This window comes from Parasteatoda tepidariorum, chromosome 3 (genome assembly GCF_982258835.1).
Source record: "Parasteatoda tepidariorum strain Cologne lab strain chromosome 3, Ptep-v5.0, whole genome shotgun sequence".
In the NCBI taxonomy this organism is placed as follows: domain Eukaryota; kingdom Metazoa; phylum Arthropoda; class Arachnida; order Araneae; family Theridiidae; genus Parasteatoda; species Parasteatoda tepidariorum.
Genome location: NC_141757.1, coordinates 104,528,692 through 104,541,178, shown reverse-complemented (window position 1 = coordinate 104,541,178; position 12,487 = coordinate 104,528,692). Strand labels below are relative to the sequence as shown.

General features: G+C 27.6%; 1 protein-coding gene across 3 annotated transcripts in view; it reads right to left on the bottom strand.

Moving 5' to 3' along the window:
* LOC107441639 (nucleotide sugar transporter SLC35D1) overlaps positions 1-11,820 on the bottom strand; it is a 54,067-nt gene extending 42,247 nt beyond the window's left edge. The window contains exons 1-4 of one of the 3 annotated variants that reach the window (XM_016054979.3): positions 11,447-11,820; positions 8,425-8,458; positions 6,966-7,052; positions 5,311-5,378 (exon numbers count right to left, since the gene is read on the bottom strand). In XM_016054979.3, coding sequence (XP_015910465.1) covers positions 5,311-5,378; positions 6,966-7,052; positions 8,425-8,458; positions 11,447-11,655 — 398 coding nt within the window. In that variant the 5' untranslated portion in view covers positions 11,656-11,820. The remainder of the gene's footprint in view (positions 1-5,310; positions 5,379-6,965; positions 7,053-8,424; positions 8,459-11,446) is intronic. The other 2 variants (XM_043051153.2, XM_043051152.2) reach the window with 2 other exon arrangements.
* Positions 11,821-12,487: the final 667 nt, after the last annotated feature.

Below are 12,487 nucleotides of genomic sequence, written 5' to 3'. Positions count from 1 at the left end.
TTGATAAAGTTTATAATGGGGCCGAATGTGGAAATAAGTAGTTTCTATTTATAAACTTTAGTGTTTGAGTTTATTTTTTTAGATTCGTTTCCAGGAAGGAAGTGAAGGGAATTCAAGAAACAAGCATTCAATCAATATGACGTACGAAATCGTTATCTATAAAAGAACGAACAATTTCTTCTTTCATGCCGGTGGAGAGGGATGAGCCGCCAACTCATCTTTTGAGTCTTTGGCCGATTGTATGATGATCCGATATTTATATTTGTATATTCAATTAGAATTTTAGATTTAAGTTAACCATTGAAAGTAATAATAAATGTGTTCCAGTTTATTTGTGTACGTCATGATTTTTAGCAAACTCTGCTTTGTGAGTTAAATCCACAAAGTTCACCGAATTGTTTACATATTTCGCGCCACTGATTTTCCATATCTAAGGGTAGCTCTTGATCCCACTCCAATCCGCTTTTCCAAATGCTTTGAACTAGAGATTTTAGAAGCATTGTAAAGGGTCCCAAAAATCCTACTGGATCAAAAATACGCCCAATGATTTTCAAAATAAATCGTTTTGTTATTTGCCCTGTGTCTATCAATTTTAACAGATATTTGGACTCAAAGTAAAATACATCTTCTTTAGGATCCCAACAAACTCCCAAAACTTTAAATGGAAAGCCTGATTGACCTAACGATTCCTTTTCATTCTGAACATCTATACCTGCATTCTTCCATAATTCACGTAATTTTGTATCATTTGTTTGAAACTTTCTCAATACCATGCCCGCATCCCGAAATATTTCAACACAATCAGAACTTATTTGAAATGCTGTATCTGTACTGTCACTTCCCCCTATGATGTCGTCGACATATACCCTTTCATTTAGTAATTCATACGCAAGGGGCTTTGATTTTGCAAACTTTTTAATATGCTCTTTAATAGTAGCCGCTAAGAGAAAAGGGCTACAGTTGATACCAAATAGTACGCGGCAAAATCTATAAATTACTGTAGACGAATCATTATCGGGGTCATCTGACCAAAGAAATCTTGTGACATCTCGATCTTCTACATTAATCCCTATTTGTAAGAAAGCTTGTTGAACGTCCCCTATAAAAGCAATCTTGTTTTCCCGAAACGCTAGCATAAGTTCATATATATCAGGGTATAAATTTGGCCCAATATACAAACAATCGTTAAGAGACAATTCATTTTTTTTATGCGCGGAACCGTCAAATACAATCCTTAATTTGCTAGTTAGTTTATCGTTTCTTATAACCGCCCTATGAGGCAAATAACATTGTTTATAATTTTGGGGATCAGTGTTTTTAACTTTCTCAATTATCCCTTCATTTTCGTAAGTTTTTATAACTTTTTTATATTCTTCAAACAAGGATTTATCATTTTTAAATCTCCTCTTTAATTTGTCAAACCTCTCTGAAGCCAGCTCAAAGTTATCATTTAACAAATGTTTTGTATTTGGTCTCCAGAGAAGTCGCACACTATACCCATTATTTTCAAAATGCAAATCAGAATTAAAACCTTTTAACAATTCACTTTTATTATCAACATTTTCTTCGTTCATAGTATTTATTCCTAATCCTTCAAGGTTCCAAAACAAAGAATAATCAACATCAGATATTATAGTATTGTTTACAATCCTACTTAATTGGCAATTATTCATGAATCTCCCTTGAACCACAAAACCAAATAAACTATCGGTTGCAACGAGCCCTTTTCCCAGCCTCAAAGACGTATCAAAGATTACGTCATGTAGGAAATCGGCGCCGATCAAAATGTCTATATCAGCAATTTCTCCGGTATCCGAAAGAAAAATATTATTTTTCCTTGCTAATTGTTTAATTCTCTCAGGGGGTGCGGCTATTTTCCCACACGTTATTTTTTCTACTACAAATGTTTCAATGCAAACATTTAATTTTTTATCGTTTTTGTTTTGAAGATTCACTTTCACTAAATCATAAGAACACCCCTTGGAAATTTTTTCTCCAAAACCGAAAACATGCAACCGTTCAGTTTTAATGGTCCTGAGGTTCAACTCATTACAAATATCCCGTTTCAAAAAACTGCGATGGCTACCAGAGTCAAATAAAATTCTAACCAACTTCTTTACATTACCATAAATCAAATACGCTAAAGAAGTCTGTAAATAGATCATTTCATTTTGTTTTCGTTTCAAAACACATGAAGCGGTAACGGATGCCAAAGTATCGTTTTTCTCTTTCGACTCATTATTTATTGCTGATTTATCACAAATTAATTCGCTATGCGGTTTCTTACATAATGTGCAAATACATTTATTCCAACATTTTTTGGATGTGTGATATTTCTTTAAGCACCGGAAACAGCGAAATTGATCTTTCAGCGTTTGTTTTTTTTCTTCGATGGTCAGAGAACAATCTTTCGATTCGTGATTTTTGGAATTACAAAACAAACAAAATATGTTGTTAGATGCCGAAACTAATGCTGAGGAAGATGAGAACTTCCGATTATAATTATGTTTACTATGGCTCTCCGACCGTTGCTGTGTTTCAAAATGAACACTTTGTTTTTTAGAACTATTAGACAACACATGTGAGGCTTCTCTACATTCTACCTCTTTTCTAATAAATGAAATTAATTCATCAATGTCAAAATCTACACTTGATTTTCTATTTTTATCATAATCTAAATTTAAATCCTCTGGTAGCTTTTGTAAAATAACAGGACAGAGTAAATTACCATAACTACCTTTTGTTACATTCATTGATTGCAAACTGCGAATGTGGATTTCACATTTGTCATAGAACTTACGTAGAGCTTTAATATCACATGAATTTCTTACAGAATTAATTGATAAAAGTTTATTCATATGACTACTAATAATTAAATCTTGCCTACCAAATCTTTCGGTTAGCAACTTAATAGAAGAATCATAATTACTTTCAGTTTATGAGAATCCAGAAATTGCACTTAAAGCAACTCCCCCTAAATACATCTTAAGATAATTAAATTTATCAATTTTTTTAAGACTCTCATTACTATGTATAGCTATGTTATAGCTATTCCAGAAACTGTGCCACTCACAAGCATCACCAAAAAATTTGTTTATCTCCAATTTAGGTAATTTAACGTTAGCAATGTGCGAGATATTTCTATAAGTTATATTTTCTTGTAAATTATTGTTACCACTATTAATCGTTACTTCCTGTCTTGTAGTCTGGCATTTCAGTAAATATCTTTCAATTTTGCCTTTATAAGCCACTACTCGATCTTGATACTCTTGACTTTGTATAATTTCACTCTCTAATTCATCGCTTTTATCAAAATAATTTTCAATTTTCAAATCAAGATCCTTTAAAGTTTCGTTTTTTACATTTAACTGATTTAGTGAATCATACAAATCAGGATAATCAGGAAGTGTTTCTAATAACGATTTATCAATTTTATTTATTAATTTTGTAATCAGCTGTCTGATTACTGCTCTTTTGGACTTTAATTTTTCAAAATCATCCATTATAAACAGCTCGCACGTTACTATAATAAATACAATACAATTAATGCAATAAAATATCAAAATAAATTACCGACTTAAGGGAGACCAAACAAAACAAATGTTAACTTACATTTCATGCAGGTGGCCTATTTTCGGCCGGTGTAGCACCATGAATTCGAATTCAACAATAATTACACAAATTGTAATAATAAAAAGGATTTTATTTCATTGTGGTTCAGTGGTTAAATCCAAACTGAAACTTAAGAAGTGAAGAAAAAATAATAAAAAAATTGTTTGCGCTCAGCGCCATCTGGTATTATAAATCCTCAACACCTTCTCTTAATACCGAAATCACTAAATTTTCATTTAGTTTCCCAGGTGTATTGATTCTTCATTGGTAAATATAACTTTCTCAAGAAGGACTTCTTACACTTTCTCTAATTGTATTCTTGAATTTTCATCTATTTCATCACATTTTAGAAAAATGGTAATTTTTGTGAGCATGCTTAATGATAATTTTAAATCTCTACATGAAGTAGTTTCTTTCAATTGAAAAGTTTTAAAACCTACTTCAGTGAATTCAACTAGTCTACCTGTAGTAGCACAAAATGTTCTGTTGTCAACATAGTATTAACACAATCTTTTTCATATTGAAAAGTTTTTACATTTGAAATTATTTTTATTGTCTATATTATAAAATCTTTTATTAGTTAGGTTCTCAACTTAGTATATATTAACACAATCTTTTTCATATTGAAAAGTTTTTACATTTGAAAATATTTTTAGTGTCTATATTATAAAATCTTTTATACCCTGCAAACGTCATTCTCCAGCTTTTTCATTTGACTGAATACAAGCTCATGAAATTCAACCAATGGTTTATGAAATCCAATATCTTCTTCCAGCTTTATTTCATTATTTTTCCTAATTTCAGTTTATAATTAGCTAATTTTATATCATTTTTTAACTGCTCTTTTGATTTTTTATATCTTTCTTTCAACTTTGTTCATTTATACACAGTAAAATACTTCAGTTATCAAACGTTCGAAACAATGTTTGCTAATTAATGGAAGAATTCAATAGTCTCAGAAAAATCCCAATCTTAAAATTAAAAGATTTGAAACCTTGGATAGAAGATCTGGTATCATTGAGACAAATAAATACAAAATTCAGTGATAGTGCAGTGGTAAAATTAAACATAGAAATAAAGGAAAAAAATATTTTTTTTAAAAAACATGGAAAATTTTCTAACAAAGCCATTAATGAAATTAATCAAAGTGACCAAATTATTTTTGATAATGAAGGTGTGATTGATGGAAAATATGAATACATTTTAATGGGTGGTACATAAAACAACTTATTTCATTATTAACTTAATTTATTTCAGTTATCAATTTATTATCTAAACCTCATGAAACCAAAAAATGTTTTAATATTTTGTTACCTAAAATGGCTATAAAATAAAAGTTAATACATAAAAATTCGAAGCAGTAAAAAATTAGTATCTTTTACAGTTCCTAAAAATTGTATAATTTTGATAAAAATATCTTAAGTTTAGTATTGATTTTATAGTTTGTTTTTTTTTAAATCGTTAACTAATTTTTAATGTCTGTGAAACCACATGAAAAAAGTATAAAATTGTTTAAAAAGCATTATATATACTTTTCTTTGTTTCTGGATATGAAGCTAAAAACTAAAAATGCACTATCGTATGGGACAAATACTACTACTCTTAAATTACATATTAGGCTCTCAATCAAAAACATTCCCTCAATCTCTGAAATTACTTATTCAAAAAAAAAATAAATAAATAAATAATAATAATTACCTTAAATGTTTTGTACCTCCTAAACCACATATTAGGTTCCCAATAAAAAATAGTGGTAAAGGCCATATCTAAAAATAAAATATATTTTAGTTATAATTTATTATTAAAATTAGATAAAATGAAAATAAAGTGAAAAAAGTGAAAATCTTAATATAATGACAATGAAGTTATTTTAATACCTTTTTTACAACACTCAATTAAGATAGAAACATCCAGAGTTGTTGTGGTTATTTTGCTTTAATGCTATACTGATGATACATAATTTAACTAATCTCAAGCTGCTGAATGAAATAATTTCTCCTACAATTTTATAGATTCCTACAATATTTTAATTATTTCTCCTACAATATTTTAATTCCCCTACAATCTACCTTTTGCACCAACAAGCAATGTTATATTTATCACAGTTATCATGTAAAAGACCATTATATATCGAAGATTTAAAACATTTGAGGCTCACATCTGGCCTCCTGTGCCACAAGTTGTGCAGTTCTAATTACTGAAATGTGATACAATAATAAAATAAATTAAAGTTAAAATTGGCTTACTCAAACTCATATTTGCTAGCAAACATGATTATGTTAACTAATGCTAAAAACAAACAATTTCATATATTTAATATTAATTCATTGCTTTCATTTTCCTTAAAGATTAATCTAATAATAAATTTATGGAATAACTTCTTGCAATTTTGCATTTATATTGATCTTAACGAGATCTGATAGATTTTGACAAGATATTTTTAACATTAGTTCCATGGGTGACTATAGCTAATATATAGCTAACCTTCAAAATTCCATCTTAATTTGCTCTGCAATTTTGTTGAAAATGTTGATGCAAAATTCAGAAATAGCTCTATTACACAAAGCTTGTCCTGTTTAAGAAGTTGAATTTTGAGGCAGTTATTTAATGTAAGTACAATAAAGTTATTGTAAAAAAAATAATGCAAGCATTAAGCATTGTTGTATGAACATTAATTGTTAAATAAAACAGTGCATTACATACTGAAATAATATACAATTAAACATATTAACTACAATAATAATTTATAATTAAATACTCCTAAAAGTAAATTATATTAATTTCTTAAATACACAACTGAATGGATGCATATTTAAGAAGTATAAACATTATACTCAATGCCACTTTTCTTAAACATACATTTCTTAAATATTGTTAATTGTTGATAAGCTCAAAAATATTAAGAATTTACATCATTGATGATATAAAAACAACTATTTATGACGATGTCTGTAGTTTGTCTACGATAAGAGCTACCCCTCACCACAAAGTCTGAGGCAGGCTGCTGCTATGGAAACAAGAATAGTGTATTTCAGTAGCTTCACTTCACTCTAGTGTTAACACAATAGAGAAAAAGATTATCTTTCTCTAACATCCCCAAGCCAAAACTTGTTCAAAACAGTAACCCCACACCCCTACATGAAATAGTTGCACCATAGTCACTGCCACAGGTTAAAACAAATAGCTAGGGCAGTTCTTACTTTAGACAAACTATATTTGCTGTTATAATATTGTGGAAAATTCGTAGGTTATAGTCCTGGAGTAAAAAGAATTTTGTGCTGACATTTGAAAAAATAAAACAATATATATATATAGAAGCAAAATATTTTAAAAAGCAAAATAATAATACTTACTTTTCTAGGAACATCGCTAGAAATAGATTGAAATTTAATAACTTTTAGAGATTTGCCAATATACAGGGTTAAAATGGTTACCAACATCTGAAATATACATTTGTAGTAGAATTGCTAACAGTTTAATACAGTTCAATTCAGAAATTTCAAAATTTAACATAAATAAATGCTAATATGTTTTCTACATGAGATTTATTTGTCTTTTCCAGAAATCTGTAGCAATGCTGTTCTATAATTGCACAGATAATTCTCTATATCAATATTAAAATACAAAATTTAACATCCAATTTACAGACCTTTCATTAGTTAGATTTTTTTTTATCAACTTTAATCTATTTAAGAATGAGATTTAAAAAGTATTATAGAAAAATTTCATAGAATTAAATTTTTTAACAAAAAAAAGTTTGTTCCCTAGTAAAAAAGATGAGTTTATTAGAAAAGATAAAAACTGTGAAAATGACGAAAAAAAGGCAATAAGCAATGTTAAAATTCATTAATAAATATATTTCAATAGATTGATATGGCAAACAAATTTAAATGCTGCCAACCATGGCCAAGCACCTAGCCCATTCAAGAGCGCTATCTTTGAAAATCCATGTAATCTTGACCCCAGTCAAACGATGTGCTCTGCACCTGAGATGGTAACCCACTCTTCAAACTTCTAATCCGCAAAAAAATTAAAATCCTTAGAAAATTAATTAACAACCATGCTCATTGTGATATTACATAGATATCAACGTTTCAAATTTTCTAGTAAATTTCTGCAGAAAAGCAAACCAAAATTTTGTACTTCCCAAAATAAAAATCTTTCTGCAAGAACTCTGTAAAGTTCTGCGACAGTGTTGGCATGGGGCTGAATCCCATTACTACTTATATTTCTTTGATTAATGTATTTTGAACTTTCCTAATTTATAAATGATACTCAACAACATAAAAACAAGTTTAAAGAAATCAAAATTGCATACAATAAATCTAAAGAATTTAAAGTAAATAGTAACTTTCATTTCTAAATGAAAAATCTACAATCAATATAACACTTTCTTTTTTCATTCAAATCAACTTTAACAAAGGACAATTTAGTTTGTGGCTTTTTCAAGTTTGATTAAACAAATTTTAGGATGGCCACAGACACCCAGAAAAAAATTTACTGACTTTTCTAAACTAATTTTATCAAATTTCCCCAATTTTTTTATAAATGCATAAATTTCATTATTAACCTTTTAGCCCAATTCTTATTCATAAAATTAGTTTATATCTGCTATCAAATTAACATGTTTTTTTTTTTAAATTATTACAAGATAAATATTTTTAAACAAATTTAATTATAATTCATTAATTAAACAAGATAATAAAAAATACACTCTAGTTCTAAAACAAAACTAAAGCAGACTACTATCAAAAATCAATAATTAAGAAGAAGTATTGAAAATAAATTAATAATAAGAAGAAAAATAATCACCTGACCAATACCAAGAGCATGAGTGGAAGGAAATCTATAAATATATTAATATTAAATAAAGTAAAAATATTAATATTCAAAATAAAAATAGTAATTTCAATAAGGATATATAGATTTATTGTATATTAAAATGCAGATAAAAAAATATTTTTTGATTTATCCGTTTCATAGAATTCATGCAATATTTTCGTTAATTAGCTTCAATCAGAGTGAAAAAAATAACAATTTATAAGCCTAACGCTTTTTTTTTTCCAAACAAATTATTGAACGAATATCAAACATTATACCAAACATTAGTATACTGCCCAAAATATTTAAATTATTTTTAGTAGGGTTGACTTGATTTTGACTCACTCGAAGAACCCCAAGAGGTTTTTTATAAAAATAAAAAAATTCATTAAGAAATCTTACAAAACTCATAAGAGAAAATATCACAACTGCCAAAGAAATTTTTAAAATATTGCAAGAGCTTTTTGTTTTTACTTAAGTGATAGAGAACAAAAAGTATAAAAATTATGTACATAAACAAGACAAAAACAAACAAAAAAAAACTATTTATACTACATGGAAGGCTTAGGTTATTATCAGCACTATGTAAATCAATTTTAAATGCCAACAAGTCAGTCACACAAATTTCCCCATCAGCTTTAAATACACGGAAACAAATACAGTAGGGAACCGATTATCCGGAACGGTCGGGACCATCGCTATTCCGGATAACTGATTTTTCCGGTTTTCTGAATCACTACAAAAAGCCGTTTTTTATTTATTGTTAAACCCAAATAAAAAAATTTAAAAATTGGAAATAATCTTAAAAATAAGAAAAAACGATGAAGTAATACACTAATGATTATTTCTAAAATGATGATAAGGTAAACATCTTTAAAAAAAGAAAGAAAAATCGTAAAATCTTATGAGGAAAAAAAACATTTTTAAATGGCGAGAAAATTTATCGAATTTCACTCCGGTTTTTTGGTTTTCCGGTTTTCTGATTTCCGGATAACGGGTTCTGTACTGTACATACCAATAATTGATTGACAAAATAAATTTTTATGGGTTTGAGGACATTAAAGTTTGAATTAAAAAAAACTAAATTAAAAACTAACAAACTGAAAAACTAACATGAAATTCTAAATTAAAATTTCTGTGAAATTTTAATACATTTTTGTTTTTAATAAACATGATTACTAAGTAAATACTGATTTCTGAAAATTTACAAACTCTTAATATTTCAGACTTTAAAGCATTTTATTTCTAACTACCTCTACTACTAGTCTAACTACTTCTTTTGATAACTTTAAAGGTATAGTTTACTATTTTTAACTCAATTCACAAAATCAGTTAACTAGCGCTTTTATTGTAAATAGTTTCACTTTATATTAATACTTAATTTCAAAGTCTCTTCTTCAGTTAAAAACAATGTGACACATCTGATATATATTTTTAAATAAATTTTATATAAAATAGAGTATAAATAGTTTTAGACAAGAGTATACAGAAGGAAATACTTTAGTTAAAAAGAAAGTATTTATTTAGACAAGTAGTTTACAGGATTAATTTATTCAACTAAACACATTTCATCTTAATACTTCTATTATGGATTGCACCTGCTCTCATTAGACCTAGAAATATATGTCTGAAGATGAAAGACAAAATATATCATCTCTAATCAAACTATTATCAGGGGTCTGTCTAGGTTTTTCTGACAGGTACTTATTTTGTGAAAATTTAGACGTAATTTGTGAAAAATTAAAAATTTTATTAAAAAATCAAAGCAAAAATATGGATTTATCGTTTCTTAAGGGATACAAAAATGAAATTTTAAGAAAAAGTATTTTCCTAAAATTGAATTTGTGAAACTACCGTTTATCCTAGAGTTGAGTTTGTGAAGGTACCGCTAAACGGTAGTAAATTCGGCCTGGACAGACCCCTGATTATACACTGTTAATACTGTTTCTCATTTGACAGCTGTACTACAAAAAATATTTTCTAGTTTTAGATAAGTTCAGTCTAAACTGAAAAGATTTTTTTTAAAAATTAAACTTTTATTTTAAGACATGTCCAAAAAAAGAATATATTTTTAAAAATTTCGTGACATTTACAATCTTTGCTAAAGTGTAGGAAAGATATCTGTGTCATTAAAATAGTTCTGAGCGCAAAAATAGTAGCCAAGTTTCGGTAACTATCACACAGTGGCAAGTGAAAAACTAACAAGAGAGTCAGGGAGATTTCCGTATCATGATCTGCGGCAGAATAATCGCCAAGTCTTGGAAACTTCCGGGCAGTGGCCTGCGAGAAACTAAAAAAAGACATCACAGAAAGGGACTAACTCGAAAGGTATAACTCGTAGCCACCCCTGGGCAAACATCTACAGATTTTTTTTCTTTTTTAAATTTGCAAGTTAAAAATCTATTTGGCCCCTTGGCGATTGTAGTTGGTGCGATAGATCACAATATGGAAATATCCTCAGAGAGACAAACTGGAAGGGTATTATAACTGTAACTTCTAATTAACCCCATTTATATATTTTCGTTTTATAACTATTTGAAAGTATAAACTTTCTTTAGTAAGAAACTAGATGACATCGATATGAAAGAATGGAAACATCTTCTATGTTTTCTGAAAATTTTTAACTTATTGCTTAAATATGAAGTCATGAAGAAGATAGCTTAAATAAAATCATAATATTTTATAAAATCAATACATAAATTTTAAAATTCTGTACTAGAATGTTTGATACTAAAATTACCAACGAAAAAATTTTCTGACAAAAAAATTTTAACGGACAGTAAAATATTTAATACGATTACAAAATACAACATTTTAAGGTTCTAAGAGTATTTGAGAAGAAAGTTTAATCCATAGCTGTCATGAACCATCCCTCGTCAAAACCCGGACAATCATGTCTCTAACTCCCATTTGAAAAACAATACACTGTAATTAATTAATGCTCTGTAAAATAAAATTTTAACAAAAGAAAATTCAACAATAAACAGAACAGAGTAATTTACAATAAGTTTACTTGTAGTTTGTAAGCACAATTTTGTTTATAACTATAATTAAAAACGAGGATGTCCCATAAAATATTGCAGAAAATATACGCCAGAAATATAAATTTGCATTGTCTTTTGTCATGGTGTTAATGTCATTGATAGAAATAGCTACTTGTTCATAAACATTTTTATTCAATTCTTTAGAAAAGTCTTGTGCTCTTTTGGGTGAATCAATCATCACACTATGAATGAAGTAGCAATTGTGTTACAAAATTTTAATGCTAACAAAAATTTAGCAGGTAGAAAACGCAAATATGCATTTTTAATTTATCTTAATTATAAACCAAATTGCAATTCCCTGGAACACAAATAAACAAATGAAAACTTGGAACGTGACAGACACAGTTAAATTACATATTCATGTTATTAAAGAATTGATGTTTAAGTTTTTTTAGTTTTTTAAGTTTTTTTTTTTTTTTTTCGAGCTTTTACTTGACATATTCTAAGAAAAAATTGAGTTTATGACTAGAATATATCTTAAGTAGTTAATAAAAATAAATTCTTCTTCTTCTTTTTCAAGTTGTAGACATCATTATATCGTTCGTTTAACAAAATATGTATTTATGAACCAATTTATTCTGTTTGAGCGGAATGAACAGTTGATCTTTTGCTCATGTTTATTTGGAACGTTATAATTGAATAAATTATTTAAAAAAATACTTACATTTTCATTACATATGTATAAGTTTCCTTTTTATATAAATTAGACAAATGCAATTTTCATTTTGTTTATTAATGTTGTTATGTTTTCTTTTAAAGGAAAAAGTTACTAATCAAAAAATAATGTGGTTTGAAAATTTAGAAAGTTTCTTCACATTCAAATCAATAAAATTTTTCAAAAGATATTTAGTTATCAAAAACACTTTTATTAATCCTTGCTTTCCACTAATGAGTATTGGGATGAAGTAAAAAAAATTGTTTTTGTTTTTATTTAATCTCTGAAACCTTTGATTTAACAATAAAATATTTTAAAATAAGCACTTTAGGATATTCTTTATTATTTAAGAAAA